At 44.6% G+C, this 19,083-nt stretch overlaps 1 protein-coding gene across 1 annotated transcript in view; it reads right to left on the reverse strand.

Annotated features, from left to right (window-relative positions):
- CACNG3 (calcium voltage-gated channel auxiliary subunit gamma 3) overlaps window positions 1–19,083 on the reverse strand; it is a 95,862-nt gene that overhangs the window by 8,593 nt on the left and 68,186 nt on the right. Inside the window, exon 2 of the mRNA XM_054580946.1 lies at window positions 189–272. Within this exon, the coding sequence (XP_054436921.1) occupies window positions 189–272 (84 nt within the window). The remainder of the gene's footprint in view (window positions 1–188; window positions 273–19,083) is intronic.

Consider the following 19,083-nt stretch of genomic DNA (forward strand, 5'->3'; position numbering starts at 1 on the left):
CTTCTATTTCTATTCATTGAAATTAGAGATTTAGCTATCAGAACCACTTGAAAGTCTCCCCTGAAGTGTCCTTTGCACATATTCATTTCTAAGAGTGGGTATGAGCAGCCTCAAACTCAGGGGCAGCTGGGTGAGCACAGGGCACCTTCCCCTCCCCTTGAGGAGACTCAAGAAATGGGGGAACTTACGAAGGAGATACTCAGCTGTGTCCTGTTCATAGTCAGCATCCTCTGGGAAGTGATCAATTTTCTTGCACACCCCTCGGAAAGCCCCTGTGGAAACAAACATAGTCCTGAGCTGAGGGAGAAGACAGAGCTTCTGGGCCCAGCCCTGGTCCTCACCCCTACAGTGAAGACCCATTCCTGGTCCTTGCAGGATGTGCATAGGTTGGCCCATCAGCATCTTTCTTAGGGCACAGAAAGAAGATTGGTAGAGGAAAAAAGAAGAGTCTGAAATTTTGTTTCCTAGATTTGGCATGATCTTGGGATCTATTTAAAAGTACAAAGAACTATGAAGACTAACTCTTCATTATGAGGACTACCTTCTCTTTTCCCTTTTTTCCCAAGTAGTATGGCAAAACAGGAAAAGAAAACAGGATTTCTATACACAATTCACCTTTCTATTTTACAGACAGTGAAACTGGGCATAGGAATTTTGCTTGTGTTCACAGAAGGAGAGATTAGCACTAGGATTCCAGTTGAGATCTGCTGGCTCCTAAGTGGAGATTTCAGGCATCTCAGGAGTAGCTTGCTGTCTCCAGTGATGTTCATACCTGGCACAGGACTTTCCCTACCCCTTGTCCTGGCCCAGGACCAGAGTTTGCTGAGCTCTGCTGCCTGGCTCACTGCTTCAGGAGGCACAGAACTGTGCAGCTGTGTCTCGCTTCTGTCAGCATTTCGCTTCTTTTTCTTTTTTCAACATCAGCTTGACTTAACTCGTTGTGGGTGTTTGATAATCATTGTGGGTGTTTGTTAACTATCCAATTAACCAATCTCTGGGGGAAGCTTAATGGTTCTGCCAGTTCCTATACACGAAAAACAATTTCAGAACTTCTTACCACAAACAGCATGGAATTATGCATTATCGTTCTCGTCCCTACCGGCAGAAGTAGCATGGAGGTGCAGGGCAGTTGGTGCTGTGGACAGTGGACAAGGTTTAGACTCACATGGGCTGGGCTTTTACTGTGAGAATGAAATAAGGTGATATATGAAAATGAGCTCATTGTTTTTGCAAAGCTCTAAGCATATCAGAATAATGGTCAACACTTAAAGGGCTTCCAATGAGCCAGGAACAGAGCAAAAACCTTACATTTCTTCTTCCATTTACACTTGCCCACTGCCCTAGGAGACAGGGGCTATTCACACTGACATTTGACAATGAGGCCACCCAGGACCACAGAGGTGTTCGGGGTGTCACAGCTGAGAGTGGCAATCAGTATTTGAATCCGGCTTTCAAAGCCTGTGGTTTTCCCCATTACACTGTGAATGGTAGTCATTATTATTATTATTATTTGTATTATTATCTTATAATAATAAGAGTGGCATATATTTAACCCTGACTGTTTGGATATACTTCAAGTCAGAGGCATTTCATGTAAATACAATGCAATATGAGACCATCCTCTTGGTTTTGATTCTTTGCCCACCAGGCAAAGGATGGACTCAGAACCAAGAGCCGGTGCCCTGGAAAGGAGACTGAAAGATTCAAGGAATTTCTTTGGAAAAAGAAACATTCATAACCTCTTTCCTGATATTGAAAAAGGCCTGTTGTTGTTATTGTTTGATTTGTTTAGACATTTGAGGTTCATCCACATGTTGCTGTTTGTTTTTAAGCTCCCTCCCCTTTCAACTGGCTGGATATAAGTTAGAATAAGTCACACACATTGAGCACCCACCACATACCACATCCCATTCTAAGCACTTTACCTGTTTTGTCTTCTTTAGCTCTCAAAATAGTCTTACAAGGCACCTGGTATTATGATATCTATTTTCCAGAGGAGGAAACTGAGGCTTAGCAAAATGATTTCCCCAAGGACACAGCTCTAAGTGGCTCCCTCCAAGGCAAGTCTGCATGACTCCAAAATTCCTAACCATCGCTGTAAATCGTTCTCTCCTCAATACATTCTAGAGTTGGAGGTAAAGTCCTTGCTAGGTGGCTTTATGATAGTTTTGTGATCCTTCCACTATTATCAAAATGGACCAGTGTCTTTTCCATCAACCATGCTTTTCCCATGTTGTATGTCAGAGGCCACTGAGCAGGGCAAGGGCAGTGGTTGTGGGACCGCCTATTGTTAGCCGTCTTACATGTTCCAACAAAGATTTCATGAGAAGAAAAGGTTTAGCCAAAGATGAAATGCAAACTCTTGTAAAATAGACCAGTCAGAACCATGTGGTGATAAGGACCTACACACATGCCTGCATCTGTGTGTGACATGGGCCTTACCAAGGTGGCCTGAGGCAGCTTGAAACAAGCGAGGACTTAAGGCTGGCAAACATCATAGCTTCCAGAGAAACATCATTGATTTTTGATGGTCTAAAGCAGCCCACTGCCTATTTTTTTCTACAGCCTATGAGCTAATAATGGTTTTTACATATTTAGATGGTGGGAAAAAAATCAAAAGAAGAATATTTCTTCGTGATGTAAAACATATACATGGAATTCAAATTTCAACATCTGTGAATAAAATTGTATGAAAACACAACTATTCTCATTTGTTTGCAGCTTCCACACTATAACAGCAGAACTGAGTAGTTGTGGCAGAGATGGCAAAGCTGAAAATAGCTGCTATCCGGCTATGAAAAATTTTACTGATTCCTGGTCTAAAGATTTCTGTACTATGAGGTAGCACAAATTCTGTGAGGGCAAAAGAAAGCAGAGTCTGAGTCTTCCTGAGACCAGAGACACAGTCCAGGTGGCACTTATAAAGCAGATGGTGTTGGGTGTCAAGGATTGCAGAACGGTTTGTGTGTTTTGTATTGTTTTGTTTTGTTTTGTTTTACATGCAGTATTTTAGTATATAGGACATGCTTATTGATTTTAGAGAGAGGGGAAGGGAGGGAGAGAGAGGGAGAGAAACATCAATCAGCTGCCTCTCTTACTCACCCTGACTGGGGACTGAACCTGCAGTCTTTTGCTTTACAGAAGGGACTCCAACCAACTGAGCCATGCCAACAAGGGCTTGTTGCATCTTTTAAAAAAACTACACATGTTTCTGCAATGTAAAATTTAGGATTTGTCACATGGAAACCTGGTTTACAGCTTCTCTTTTAAAACGAGGAGCTCTGTCCCATGTTTCATGTGGCAGCAATCCTTTACACATGGACATCAGCAGCCACCTTCCAATGGGGCATGAGAGCTCCAGCTGGCCAGAGTCTCCACCTGGGTCTTCAGCCCTAGAAGTACCTACGGCAAACTGCCTCCTTAAACTCAGGTTCTTCCTCTACAGAGTGAAGACAATTGTAGTAACTTCATGGAGTTGTCATGAGAATTAACTGAGGCAGTGATAGAAGTTTCAGCACCAGACTCTGTTCTTAGCACTTTACTCATAATTCTTAATCAGGCAATAATGCAGAGCAGTTACTACAGTTCCTGGCACATGGTAAGAGCTCAATAAATTACAACTATTACTACCGTTGATTTCAGTATGTATTTTAGGACCAGAAGAGACACACTGGTGCTGTCGTGAAGATTTTAAATAGCAATATGAAAGGAAAGAGAAGCAGGAATTTCCCTGAGGATGACTCCACACTGAGAATGAAGCTGCTGGCACCTCAAGTCATACACTCATCAAAAAGTGAGCTTGGCCATTTATATAAGTAGCATGTTGCTGGCTCCCAGAAATAACCTCTAATTAGCATTTCTGTACATTTCCTTTCAGGCTTTTTCTCCCCCTGTGCTTTCACATACAAATGGTTTTTATAAAATTGGGATCATGCTGCTCTTCTCAATTACATATTCTTGTGAGTATTTCTCTTTAACAGTAGATCGAAGAAAATAAAATGGGTGTGGACTTGCTCATGAACTGCAGAGGATGGAACCAAAAGAGATGTTGACAACATACACCCTGCAAAGATGGAGTCGGATGCAGAGACAAACACTGTCCTTGCAGAGTTTCAGCTAAGGCACTGGGGCAGAGAGAAGCAGAACCCAGAAACATGGAACCAGGAAGAGGTGGAGTGGCGGCTGGTCTGGGAGAAAGATGCAGTGGTTACAGGTGAGAGGTGATGGAAACGAAGCATAGGTCAAGGCCAAGAGCGAGGCTGCGAAAACCCACTGACCCCAGGTCACCAGGAAGATGTTTGGCATGGAAAATAGGGCCAATAGGATTTCTTGCTGTTGAAGTACAAGTGCAGAGACTGGCTTTGTGGTGACAACAACTTCATCCTGAGTAGAGATGATTGTGCCAATGCTTCATCTCTGGCTCGGACAACAGAAGAATACTTTCTTCATATGTGGAAGGGCACCTCCTTCTTAAAGGTTAACCTTAGAAATATTTCCATTAGAATCAAGAATGAAATATGAATTCCCACCACCACCTCTATTATACCACAGTTCTACAAGGTCTAGGCAAGAAGAAATAAAACAGAATGAAGAGTTATAAGCAATAGAAAAAACAGGATGAAATTATCATTTTTCTTGGTGATAGAATAGTCTACTTGGGAAGCTGAAGGCGATTTGCTAGAAAAAAAAATTTAGAGTGAATGAAAGAGCTCAGTATGGGGACTTCTTATAAGATATTAAACTACACAATAAAGCTGTAATAATTAAGTCACTGTGGTCCTGACATTTAGTAGTAACATTTATTAGGATATTGTTTTCAGTGCAGAGGAATATTATAAAAATATAGGAGCAGCAGTACATTATTCCATATTCAGATAATCCCTGTAAAATTAAAAGAATATACGTATCTAGAAAATTCAAACAGTATATATAGAAAGGCATAAAATTAAAAGTAAAAGCATTTCCCTCATGACCAAAAATAATAACAGAGTGATTTTCATTAACTGAATGTTGAGTGAAATCATGTCTAAGCTGAGATACACAGGTGAATTAAAAGAAGAGGGGGTGTGTTGCTTCAGGCAATATGTGCGGTAAAGAGAGAGAATGAGAGAAAAACTCTTTTGGAAACTTGAGTAGTTAGGGTGTTCAGCAGATCAAAGGTGGTTGGTTTGGGGGACAGATCCAGTGGTTACAAGTGAGAGGTGATGAGGTGATGTGAACCTGGGGAGGGCAGGTGTGAGAACTAGGTAATGACCATTGATTGATTCAGCCTTTGTCCTCCCTCCCTCCTTCCTTCTTTCTTTCCCTCCCTTCTTCCAAATATTAGGCACCCACAGTGTACTAGAGCTATTTTAAGTCCTAAGAATTTACTAGTGGCCAATACAGAAGATTCTGACCTTCAGAACTTACATTCTCACTGGGGAGAGAGTCTATAGGCTAGTGAGTAAATGAACAGGACAACTGTACTTTGAAGGAAAGACAATAGGATGATGTGGTGTTCACTATGCATTTGGTGAGGGCAGGTGGTGGGCCATTTTGGATAGGGAGGTCTGGAAGGACACTTGGGCTCAGGCCTGAATAAAGGGATGTGCAGAGTCAGGGAAAGGGCTTTCCAGGCTGACAGGCTGCCAGTGCAGAGGCTCCAAGGTAGGAGTGGCTTGGCTACTTTGAGGAACAGAAGGAAGGTCCATGGGGGAAAAAGGAGCCTAAATTGGTGGTTTCACCAGGCCCAACAGCGGCCCTCCTAGAGGTCCCTTCAGCACTGGGGTCTCTGGAATATCTAGTAGGAGGTTGAGCTGCACAAGCACCAAGGTTAATTTCATCTCTTCCTTGGGGTTGGGATGACCAAAAGGACTGACATGGTCCTGAGTATCTTCCAAACAAGGGAGGTGGCAAGGGTGGGGTGGGAACCTGGAAAATGGGATATTCATGTTTTGTTTTGTTTTAAGATTTTATTTATTTATTTTAAGAGGGGAAGGGAGGGGCAGAAAGGGAGGGAGAGAAGCATCAATGTGTGGTTGCCTCTCATGCGCCCTCTACTGGGAACATGGCCTGCAACCCTGGCATGTGCTCTGACTGGGAATCGAACTGGCGATCCTTTGGTTCGCAGGCCAGTGCTCAATCCACTGAGCCACACCAGCCAGGGTGGGATGTTCATGTTTTTAACTCTTAGAGCCTTTGTCACAAATATCCAGGAAAAATGATGCTTTCAAGTTCTGTGGTTCAGTCCTCAAACTGAGTATTTCCCTTCAGATCCCAGCAGTGTTGTCCCCAGCCTAGTCCTAGGACATGGGCAGTGACAGTCATAAGGAGGGATAAGGCTGCTTGGCTGTGAATTTTTACAAGGCAGACTCTCTTCAGCAGCTACATATTTGACCTCTAGAGGGGTCATTTCATACAGTGGTCTCAGCATGAGCTTTGGGGCTCTCAAGCTTGAGTTGAAATCTCTGTTCCACTGCTTACTAATTTACTCAGATGATTTTGGCTGAGTTAATTATTACCCTGAGCCTTGATCTTCTTGGCCCTAAAATATTGATAATCTGCAGATTGTTGGAGTTTTCAAAGAAATAATTATTTGGTCAGTTGTTTGTTCAGGGGTCCCTAGGTCTTCCTCACAACCCAGTCATATAGGTACCACTATTGGGCATGGGGTGGTGTAAGGAGCATGGGTTCTGGGGCCAGACTACCCAGGTTTGAGTGCTGGCTATGCCACATATTAGCTGCATGTTACTTAACTAATATGTGTCTCATTTCCTTATCTGTAAACTGAGAGTAACAACAGTATCTTGCTCATGAGGTTTTTATGAGGATAAGAAGAGGTAATATTTGTCAAATGCTTTCGAGTGATACTTAGCACAAGGTAAGTTTTGGGCATGGGGGTGGGAGGACACTAGTCCTTTCTTCAGCCTCATGTAGACATATATACATATGTGCAGATCTATGTGTGTGGGTGCTTGCATGTGGGTGTACACACGTAGGATAACGCAGGCAGGGAGCCTAAGGAACCACCACACCCTAGCAGGAGTAGGCTTAGCCCACCTGCTACACCAAGTTTGGGTGAGGGCCAGGCAGAGCTTTTCTGGGTCATGTAAAGATAGCTCTGCACTTAGAGTTTTCATCCTCAAGTGAGGAAATAACTGGAGCCAGAGCCGAGAGGCCTGGGGAAGTGCGAGTGTCATCCGAGGTTCAACTCTCCCAAGTTTGCAGTCCTGAAGGGAGACCTTGCATGGGTGTGGGGCACAGCTGTGTCTTGGACATCCTTTCTCCAGTGGAAGTGGAACATTAGCAGAGCACCTCGACGGCCTTCCTGGAGAGACTCTCTTGCGAGCAGCTCACATGGATGGTTCTGGGGCAGAATTTGGTGGCTGTGGCACGAGCCAGCCCAGCAAAGGGACACTACCTCTGAGTGGTCTCTGGATAGTTACCAAGTGCTCAGAGTGAGGTGGACTCTCCCTAATCAGCCTATCCAGCCCAGCAACAGTGCTAGAACCTGGTCCAGCCCAGAAATACAGACAACACACAGCCCAGAGCTTGATACTCATTTCAGCCACAAGTTCCACTGGTGCACTCAAATTCTAGGCTCCAAAGTTCAGCTCAGAGCCCCAAACCAAGCTTGATCGGAGACTAGGGCCCTAGGTCCAGCAATGCAGGCCTTTCATTAGGTCCCCATTGTGATGAATTTGCCTTGACGAATCAGGAAAGAGGAAGAAAGATCAAGTTTGTCTATGCCCCTGGGAACTTGGGTTAAGAAAGCAAAAATAACTGCCTGACTGTAAGAATGTTCAGTTTCCTGGTGCTATAGCAGATCTTTATTATCTGAGGATAAGGATACCCTAAAACATGTTTTCAATGTGGGCTGCACATGGGGAGTTAAGTTGGAAAATACTGATATGCAGTTTCACCCTCAGAAATTCTTACTTACTCAGTCAGAGCATCTGGGTTTTTCAGAGCTCCCCAGGAAGGCTGAATTGTCCAGCTGAAATTGAGTAACACAGCCTCCAGGTGAGTTCACTTAAAAATTGGGGCCATTATTTCACAATAAATAATGAACTTCAAAGGTGCACCTCCAACTTTATCTTGAAAATAAAATGATTGTTTATGAAAACATGTTTATTTTGTCTTATCTTTTCTAACTGTGCACTAGGGTGAACAAAGAAAGAAGGGTGTTGCTTTTGGTGGCAGGGGTAATAATTTTTTTGGTAAAGTCACATGATGGTCCAATATGAAATCATTCACTTTCCCAGCTGGATTGTAAAGCTTGACTTTCACAGCAGGATCATAGAGTGGGTCATTTTGGCAAAACATATTTGAACATGTCATCAGTTTTCTCAAGGGCTTCTCTTAATTCTTTGATACAATCCAAGGCACCAGATGTGCCTCTCCCATCATTCTTGTTGACTGTCTCTTCTTCCAGTTACCTGGCCTCCTTCTGCCAGGATTTCACTGCCCATGGCTGGCATGTCGCATCACTCCAGCAGATCCCCAGTGCCCCTCACATTCATTTCATGATGTCCTGTGTATTTTGCTAGATACATAATCTCACTTTGCAATTGTTTGCCTCTTGTTTGCATTGTACTGTCACATGGTGACAAGAATTGGCAATCAGAATAGTTTCAGACACAGACTGCAAACTGCAGAGCAGTAAGTGGGGCAGGGTGAGGGGTGGGAGTGAGTCTGAGTAGAGACTGGTTTCTTAAGTGGTCAGGCCATTAATGCACATATTCATATTAAGATTTAGTTTGCTTGCCTGTCCATTCAGCCTCACATGTGCAAGGGTTTTATGGATAATGAATTCACCATAGTGAGGACCCTGAACTAAACTTAGTCTCTGAGCAAGATGAAGAACTTGGGTACAGCAGTTATGGCCACAGCTCCTAATGAGAGAACCATAGGAGTGAGTGAGTAAGGGAGAAATAACGCCCTCTTCTGATGTTACTGAACTGGTATTCTTTTGTTTGACAGATGTCTACTGAGGTGACCACTTCATATTAAGCAACATTCTGGGTATGTGGGGTTTATCAGTGAACTATACAGAGATTAGGTTCCAGATCTCAAGGCTGTTAAATTCTAGTAGGGAGAGACCTACAGTGAATGAGTGAAATTTATTTATTATTATTTATAGTAATTATTAAATATATTAAAACAATTATAAATATATTCATTATTATTTATTTCTTACACAAATGTTTCTGTAAAAATAAAAGGTAATTTCAGGTAGTGTTGTGTGTCACAGGAATAATAAACCTTGGAGAGAGAGTGAGTCAGAGAGGACAGAGGGGGCAATCATGAGTTTGGGTGGACAGGGAAAGCCTGTCTGAGAAGGCAGCTTAAGTGGCAAGATGAAGCCACCCACGGGAAGATTTGAGAGATGAGCTTTCTAGGAAAAGGGCACAGCAAGTGAAAAGGCCCAGGGAAGGGTAAACCTTAAGTGTGTTTCTGATACCAAGACCATCACAGGCAACTGGAACAGAGTGAGTGTGGGGAAGCAAAATGAGACCAGATCCATGAACAAGTCAGATGATGGAGCGCCTTACAGTCCAGGCCAGAAGCTAGAAAGAAGTGTGGTCCACACTTTTGGAAGGCATTAAGCATGTGACAAGCACAATCTGATTTATAGTTTTAAAAGGTCTCTTGGATGCCAGGGGTTTGCAGGGGAGCAGGAATGGAAGTGCATTTTCAGGAACATCATTGAAAGCCATCATGACCCTTTGAAGATGTAACTGGTGATGAGGGCAGAACAGCAGTCCATCCAGTGTTCTGCCCCATCCACTCAGAGAGATGCCCAGTGGAGAAAATATCCTTTCTTGGAACCAAGTACAGGGAATCTAATAGGAAGAAGGGACTGTAGGTGTTACCTGTCCCTCTCGGCACCCAGGTAACAGGCCTGCTTTATTTCCCAAAAGCCTGATGCTGGGAGCCTTGCTTGATCAGTCCATTGGGTGGGTTTGGGGTAAAATGCTTTCTCTGGTCCTAATTATTTAGTTAATTCAGATCCAGCTGGAACACCAGTCAAGCCCAAAACCTAGGCCAGAGCTAGTCTTGGAGCACAGAGTCCGGGGCCCAGCCCCAAGCCCCACCCATCCTGGACGAGACCACAGTTCTAGTCTAGTTCTCTCTTCTAGATCTCCTTGCCATCTGGCACCTAACACAGCCCCTGATGTAGGATTAGCAAGTTAGACAGAATAAACCTTCTGTTTTGGTGTACCAGCTAAGCAGGAGTGCAGGGAGAGAGATAAAAAGGGAACTGGAAATTATTTGGTATTTGACTTTTACAAAAGAGCATCGAAATATCATCAAAAAAAATTAGAAGTGTGTTGATTTTCCTTATTTAATGGCTTAGTATTTTTATTGGGTTATCTCTGAGGGTGTGGTGGTCACCATAATCATTGTAGTGGTCCTAAAAATCTTCTTAATCTTGCCTTGGGAGGCAGCAACAGTCAAGAACTTACCCATTTCCCAGACCACAGAGATGGCTGTAGGTGTGGTAGGGGTTCTGGAGAGAGGGCTGTAGCCTCTTCATCTCTGCTGCTTTTAGGTGAGCTCGCATTAGAAAAAAAGCACAGTCTTGCGGCCCATACCTGATGCACTGATTCAGATGGAATCTGAGAACCTGTGCTTTTTATAGCAGGCACATGTAGGATTATAATGCCATGTCCTGTAGCCAGGTGGACACCTAGTCACATGTGCAAAAGCCTTGGCCTCTGTGGGTGCTTGAGACCTTCACTGGAACACAGGCCTACTGGGTTTGGGGGTTCGGAGGGTCTGTAGACAGTGATTCTCATGAAATCTGAGGTTGAGACCATGTGAGACATGTGTGAGTTTCCTCTAAAAAGGAGTGTCATGTTAGCCCTTGCACTTGGCCTTCACATTCACAGGTGCCAGCAGACTTTGGTGTCATTCCCAAATGCAGCTCTGCACACAGTCACAGGGACACACTGATATTCATTGGGCAGCTCTGACCCTGTTCCTCATCCAACAGACCCTCCATTTGTGTTCTAACTCCTGTAAGTAGCATGTAAATGGCACAATTACAATACAATGTGTGGAGGTGTGGGGTTCAAAAAATTACTCTTTCTTAATAGATTTTATTTTTTAGAGCAGTTTTAGGTTCACTGCTAAACTGAGCAGAAGATGCAGAGATTTCCCATACCACTCCTGGCCCACACACATGCACAGCCTTCCCCATTATCAACATCCCCCATCAGGTGGTACATTTGTGATAAAAAATGAACTTATACTGACACATCATTATAATGGAAAGTCAATATTTGACATTAGGGTTCACTCTTGGTGTTATACATTCTATCGGTTTAGACAAATATATAATGACATGTAGCCACCACTTTAGTATCATACAGACTAGATTCACAGCCCTAAAAATTCTCTGTGTTCTAGCTCTCCATACCTCTGTCTACCCTAATACCCAGAAAAATTATGTTTTTACTGTCTCTGTAGTTTGCTTTTTTCCATAATTTCATATAATTGGAATCATACAGTATGTGGCCTTTTCAGATTACCTTCTTTCACTTAGTCAGATGCATTTCAGGTTCCAACATATCTTTTCACAGATTGGTAGCTCATTTCCTTTTATCACTAAATAACATTCTGTTGTCTAGATGGACCACGGTTTATTTATCCATCACCCACTAAAGGACATCTTGGTTGCCTCCAGGTTTTTGCAATTGTGAGTAAAGCTGCTATAAACATCTGTGTGCAGGTTGTTGTGCATACATAAATACCAAGGAGTATTTGGGTAAATACCAGGGTATGTGATTGCTGGGTCATATGGTAAGGATATGTTTATTTTTGTAAGAAATTGCCAAACTGTCTTCCTGTCCCATTTTGCATTCTCACCAGCAATGAATAAGAGTTCCTGTTACTTCTTACCTTTGTCAGCATTTGGTGCCAGTGTGCTAGATTTTGACCATTCTAACAGGTATGTAATGGTATCTTGATGTTTTAGTTTGCACTTTCCTGATGATGTGGGATATGGGGCATCTTTTCATGTGCTTACTTGTCATATCAATATTTTCTTTGGCCTATTTATTAATCAGGTTGTTTTCTTATTGTTCAGTTTTAAAGAGTTCTTTGTATATTTTGGATAACAGTCCTTTATTAGATGTATCTTTTGCAAATATTTTCTCCCAGTCTGTGGCTTGCCTTCTCATTTTCTTGACACTGTATTTCCAAAAGTTACTTTTTAAGCTCTAATTTGGCACTTTCTTTGTGAAAAATTAATCCAAAAGAGTTTTTCTTTTTTTGTGGCATCTGAATTTATAAGCGATCTGGGCTCAGATTTCTGCCCCCTGTAACATTTTACAGAATAAAACCTACAAAACTGCAGCATATGTTTAAACTGTTTCTGCAGAAAGCCACACTTTTTGACCTTTTGTGCCATTCTGACTGCTTACCTGAGAAAGGGGAGAGAGAGGCTCCTGGACCCATTCCAGTTACCTTGGGCTGCTCACTTCAACCTTCACCAGTCAGCTATGCTGGGTGCTAACATATTTGCTCCTGGGCAAATTCATCCTAAGCCCTGACATTTATCCAGCGTCTTTTACTCTCATATTCATTAAGCATGGGTTATTGCCATGGCAACCATTAACTGCACCTGACATCCAGGAATAGTTCTGACGTTTGGACCAAATAACACACTGGAATTCAGTTCTGCAAGGTAAAGAGCTTGGCCGCCTCCCTCTAGCTTCTGTGACACCATGGTTTCTCCCTTGCTTCTGATTATTAGGGACTTTATGTGAATGACAGCCCCAGGAGCTGAGCAGTACACTACCTGCGCAACTGTACGTAGGTTATTTTGCAGATTGCTGACTAAATAGGTAGGTTTAGATATAGAATAGTCATGAATATAGATCTGGACATAAATATGTCTCAATAAGTGTTGGAAAAGATTGAGAAAGTTGTTGACGGCAGTGGTTACCTCTGTGGGTTGAGGAGAGGATAGGATTTGAGTGGCAGAATGGGGGATAACTTTTGTCTCTAATTCTTTGTTTTTAAAGTGGATTTTGAATCAGTTTTACTGTTTTGGCTCTATTTCCCTGCATCTTTTATATTTAAAAACCTTCTAAAAACAGAGGTAATATAAAAGAAAATATTTAGCTGACCACTGCCTGGCATGGGTTTACATTTTCAATAAAAATGGCCACTAAAGGAGAAAATGAGGGACTCGAGAGTATGTCTGATGGGGAGGGACAGGTTACAAAGCTAAAAGAAACTGGCCCTGGAGTTCACAGCTTGTCTTGGCAGTTTCTGGTGTGTACCCAAGAGTGACACAGAGTGAGGTGCTAATGAGACCACAGAACTGTCCAAGGTGCTGTCTGGGCTGTGTTTCTCTGGGGCATCTGGAGACAGAGTCTCCTGTTTCTCACCCAACTGAGGAGTGATGGTGATGTGAGAGTTTCAACCCTACTAGGAGAGTAGGCATTATCAGCAGGGAATGGGGCAAGCATGGGGGTGACTGTGTCTGAGATCCAGGCCATTCTTCTCACATTTGTTCACAAGAGGGTCTGCAGAGTACCTGCTGCATGCTAATTCCCTCATCTGGCTCCAGGGATGCAGAGGACCAGAATATGAACAAAATCTCACCTTTGGGGCAGAAGAAAGAAGGAACAAGCTCATTACTGCATGGGGAGGGGGGCGTGCCATGAAGGAAATCAACAAAGTGCCATGATGACCGGTCAGTCACAGGGGAAGTGAGCAAAGCCTCTATAAAAGGTGTCTAAGCTGAGGCCAGATGCTGAAGCCTAAGGAGAAGAAGGAGATATCCTGGTGGGGTGACTGACAAGCTGGAATCCCCAAGTCCCATGAGTCACCTTCTGGGGACTGCTTCTCAAACTTCAGGGGCTGCAGAATCTCCTGGGGGTCTAATTAAAATACAGATTCTTCAGAGATTATGATTTAACAGGTCTGGGGTGGGACCCGAGGATCTGCCTTCTAACCAGCTTCCAGGAGACACTGATGCTGCTAGTTCAGGGTCTTTCGATTCTACTCACCCTACTTACTATGCTCCCTGAGGGAAGCGTCCCACCTTCCTCCAGCCATTGGTGCCATCTACAAACACAGACATCTCTGCTTAGGTTGGTGGGGGTGTGCAGCCTCCCCGGGCTTCCAAACCTGCAAACACTGCAGATACCAAAATCAGATAGCAGTCTCTCTAGACCTCATTCTGCTGGAGCCACCCCAAAGCCTAAGCAGAAACGAGGAGATCCATTATCTCCAGTGCTGTGGCTTTGGGTTCCAAGGTAGCTCTGCCAGGACCTAGTCTTACCCATTCCTTATGGACAATGGCTTCTCCATGTTCTGCCTGTGGTGGCGGAAGCAAGCTAAGGAGCAAACCCTGCCTCCCATCATCTGATTCCTCTGTGAGGCATGGGTGTAGTCTAAGTGCCTCAGAGAGAGCCAGCCTGGTGGGATCACCCATGAGTTCAGAGCTCAGGCCCAGGAATCAGCCAACCCCAAATTCAAACCTGCCTCTGCCCCTTCTTGCCGGTCCAACCTTGTTCAAATTTCTCAACATCATTACACTCCAGTTTCCTCAACCAAAAAGCTAGAATGGCCAATTCATGAAATCATATAAATAAAGCACTTAGCATTTCCCCAGGACATAGGCAATGTGGGCCAAATTGTGCAGCTTGGTGGGTCACTTGTGGGGCCTCTTCACTCACATCCATCATTTATTCACTCATTCAACCCCTAGTTCCAGTCTGGGATGCTGACCCTACTTGTCAAGATGTCTATGTATCAGTACTGTATGAAGCATTTCCCCTTATGCTATTCACATATGTTATATGTACATTTTTATCTATATCTCATTGGTGAGGACACAACAGATCAGAGAAGTGGAGGAAGGTATTTAAGAGTGACCGAGTCAAGTAGCTGAGCTGAAGTCTGAACCTAGGTCTGTTTGTTCTCACTCTCCATGGGGCCACCATATCAGGACCTTGGAGAATGCCACACATGTGGGCAGAATTAGCAGTCACTCCTAGGAGTGAGCAAAGCACAGCCTGGATCAGGTTGGGGGATGCTAATGATAGGGTGAAGTGTCAGGGAGATTCAGCTGGGCTGCTGGGGGAAAGCCTGGGATGGTACCCAGAGCAGAACGAAGCCACAGATGGATCAATCAGTTGTTGCCCTGTGAGCACCATGGCTGCCTGAGCCATGCTGGCTCTGTGGGAGACACGGAGAAGCAGGCTGGGACACCTTCTGCGGGAGCTTTGTCTCACTGGGGAGAGAGACCACAGACTCACAAACAAGGAACCCATTCAGAACAGCCAGGGGGTGCTTAGCATTCAGAGGGGCTCCAAGAGTGCTGGACACTTGGGCTGGGGCTAGGAGGGGCCAAAACTGGGCCTTGGCCAGGGCACTGATGGGGGAAAGCATGGGGACAGGTTTTATGGGATGGCATATTCCAGACTGATGGGGAAAGCTCTTGCCAGGGATTGGAAAGAAAGGCTGTGCCTGTTCTGGATGCCCTGATGGATGGGTGAGGTCCACAGGGTTCCTGACATCCTCCAAGTGTGGAAGGTCTCAAGGTTTTATCCAGCCTTGCTCCCAACCTGTGTGGTCTTGGGCCAGTTACTACTGTCTCTGAACCTCAGTTTCATCCTCTATAAAATGGGAATAATAATAGTACAACCCCCAAGGTGTGCTGTAGGATTTGAGGAGACAGTGCCTGTGAAGCACACAGTATGCTGTCTGGTACATAGTACATGCTCAATAATGTTATTAAGTAAATTACACTGATGGTGAGGGTGGAGATCAGAGTAGGAAGAAGTGAAAAGGACAGGTATGCTCTGACAGCTGAGGAAGTACACTGAGAAGTCCAAACATCCCTTCCTTGTCTTTGCAGAAGACCTTTCTCCTGGATGTGAAATGGAGATGGGTAAATCTTGGCCAAAGACACTAAGTTGGCAGCATGTCACTGTGGCCTGCCTGGCCCTGGGGAAGCACTCAGCAAGTATTTGTTGAATTAATAGCATTCCAAAAATAATTCTTCAGGGGTTGAGGAAAGGTGGTGACGCTCAGTTAGGAAAATGCTAGTGTGAACTGGGGAGGTAAGCTCCCTTCTGGAGCCATTGCCTTTGGACTTTCAGGAGGGTGAGACCACTTCCATGTTTTGGGCATCCTGGGTAAATCTGCAGCCTCCTTATGGGGCTGAGGGGCTCCCAGCCTCAGCTGCTCTATCACCATAGTGCTCAGAGCCCATGTCTGGTTTTGTTTTTTTTTTTTAAATCCTCACCTGAAGATATGTTTACAGGGAAAGGGAGGGAGAGAGAGAAGAAGAGAAACATTGATATGAGAAACATCCATTGGTTGCCTCTGTTTTTCATCCTGACCAGGGATCAAACATGCAACCTAGGCTTGTGCCCCGACCGGGAATCAAACCCCTGACCTTGCTCCAAACAACTGAGGCACATTGGCTAGGGCCCCAAGGCTCCTATTTTCTATTCCCTATCACCTACCTGGATTTTCTGCTGGTGGTGTGTGCTCCTGAACGGCATGCAAATGAGGGAGGGTGGGTGGGGTGTGGAGGACGAAGATGAGGAAGCAGCAGTGAATCCCTGATGAACGTTCCCAGTTTCAGAATGAAGCTGCCACATGGCTGCTGGGGAGTAGTGGGAACACAGGGACATATATATCTATACTGTGAGGGTTGTGGCAGCCCACACTTGCAGAATACTGTGATAACTAATAAATCCTGAGGAAGAGAACTGAGCTTTGGCTCCAACTGAAAAAGAGCCCACTTTCTAGATTCGTTCATGAGGGCGAGGCTTTCTACCTTTTAAACATCATGTCACACTGGTACAAAGGTCAAAGCCACTCAGGCAATAGGTCTGGGGTCAGCCACCTCTGCTTGGCTGCTCTGAGGGTCCAGAGGATCCACACCACTGACAGAGCCAGCTTTTATGGCATAGGACTGGTGCAGTCTTATAGGGTCTCATGCTTAGAAGAGTCCTGTGCCTGGATTAACATACTGAGCTCTTCACTGTCCCAGGCTTTAGCACATGGTGTCCTCTCTGCTTGGAATATATCTCCTTCATATTCCCTCACGGCTGGCTTCATATTCCAACTCGGGTCTCAGCTCAAATGTCACCTCCTCAGAGAGGCCCTCCTTGTCATCCCATGGCAGGACATGATCTATTTTACTTTTTAAGAAGATCATTCTCACTGCTTTGTGGAGAAAGTATATTACACAGTGTGTTCTTGCACTGTTTTTACCAAGCCCAACCAGGTATCGGGCACCCCTTTGTGAAAGGATGTGAACTGTAATTGATCAGCTCACTCAATAGCAATGTGTTAGGAAGTGTGTGCAAAACCAAGATAAACATATAATATGCTGGCCCACCAGGAGGTCATAGCCCAAGCTAGAAGCTTATTCGGTGGTTCTCTTGCTGAAAACATTTCATCACCCATAGTCTTCTATAAAGAGCAAAGTCTGAATTCCAGCTCTGCCACTTGCTATGATGACTTTGGGCAGGTACTTAACTTCTGTGAGCCTCCCCTATCTCATAATACTACTGTTTGGAGAAAAAGACACCATGTATGGGAAAGTACCTAACACTGAATATCACTTGTTCACTGCTTTCTTTTTCTACCCTGCCTATGCTTTAGTCCTTTTTTCTTTGTTAAAATGCCTTAACTTTGTGCACATTGGAGAGCTAGAGAGTGGTGGTTAAGCCCTTGTGCTCAGAACCTGATTTCACTGCTTTATTAGCTGTGTGGTTTCAAGCAGGTTGTTTGATATCTCTGTGCCTTAGTTTCCAAGAATAACAACTCATAGAGCTGTTGTGAGTAAATTCAGGAAATGTGGTTAGCCAGTGGCACTTAGTAAATTCTTAAAAACTGTCAGCTTTTACCAATGATGCTATTAATCAGTTAAGTGCTTATGGTGGGCTGAGGCCTTGACTAGAAGATGCAGGACTACAGACACAGCCCAGGTGAAAGGACAGCTTGCAGAAATGATGGGTGTGAAAAAGGCCACAGCCAGCACAGCTGTATCGGCTGTGTAGATCCTCAAGTGCAGAGAGGAGAATGGATACATTGGCCTTTCCCTGGCTGCTGCAGGTACTAGGCAAGCAGATAGCTTCAGGAACAGTCACGCCCAGGCATGAAGCAATGAGGAGTGAGTCTTCACTTTCCTCCAAGGGCATGGACTACTAACATCTGTGATATGCCAAGTGCACTGGGGGTCACTCACCATCCAACCCACCACATGTGGTCATTTCACCTTTATTGGCCTACCTCCTGGGTCCCTGGATTATTTGTTCATTCAAGCAATGTTTCCTGAGTGTCCACAAGGTCAAAGGCTGTGTCCTCTGCCCAGGAGTTTCAGACGTAAATAAGTGTGGGCCCTCATATGGAGAGTTCAGAGAGGAGGGAGGAGACGGATGCAGTGGCAAGCCCATTACCCTCAGATGTAGATGAGCAAGCACGGTCTTGCACCACTGGACCAATAAAGGGAGGGCCTTCTATCACAGACCCAGGGCTGCTGGAGAGGTCATGGCCTCCCCAACCCTACTCCTCTGTTGGCAGATGCCATAGACCGCAAGAAGTAGAGCCATTAGTCTGAAATGCAGAGGATGCAATGATGTTTTCTGGGAATGAGAGCCCTTGCCTTTCTCATAGCAGGCAGGATGCTTTTCCTGGCCACATGTTCCCTACAAGCATTTTGTTATATGTGGGGACCTCCTGTTCTTCCAAGGCGTGCATGGAGAGATGGAGGGGCTGGAGGGGGTCTCTACTCCTTCTCTGTTTGCTGGGGACTGTGATGGAGAAGACTGAGGGTACAATTCACAACAGAGCCCAGAAGTTCAGAATGTGATTTGCGTGTTGTCTTAGTTTGTGTTTCCCAGGACACAGACTCCCGGAGATTGGCATGCCAGATGTTTGATGGGGTGGTTTCTTGAGAACAATCCCCACATGGTGGCAAGAATGAGGAAAACAAGACTGGAGAGAGGGACAATGGAACTGTGGTATGGTTGTTATATGGACTCAGCCATTTCCAAGGGACTTTGGAGCTGAGGTGGCATTGTGGAAATGTTCTGAATGAACCCCACTTTGACCAGCCAC

The sequence above is a fragment of the Pteronotus mesoamericanus genome, unplaced genomic scaffold, assembly GCF_021234165.1.
Source record: "Pteronotus mesoamericanus isolate MK-2021 breed Mesoamerican mustached bat unplaced genomic scaffold, CSHL_Meso_final contig_64, whole genome shotgun sequence".
Lineage (NCBI taxonomy): Eukaryota > Metazoa > Chordata > Mammalia > Chiroptera > Mormoopidae > Pteronotus > Pteronotus mesoamericanus.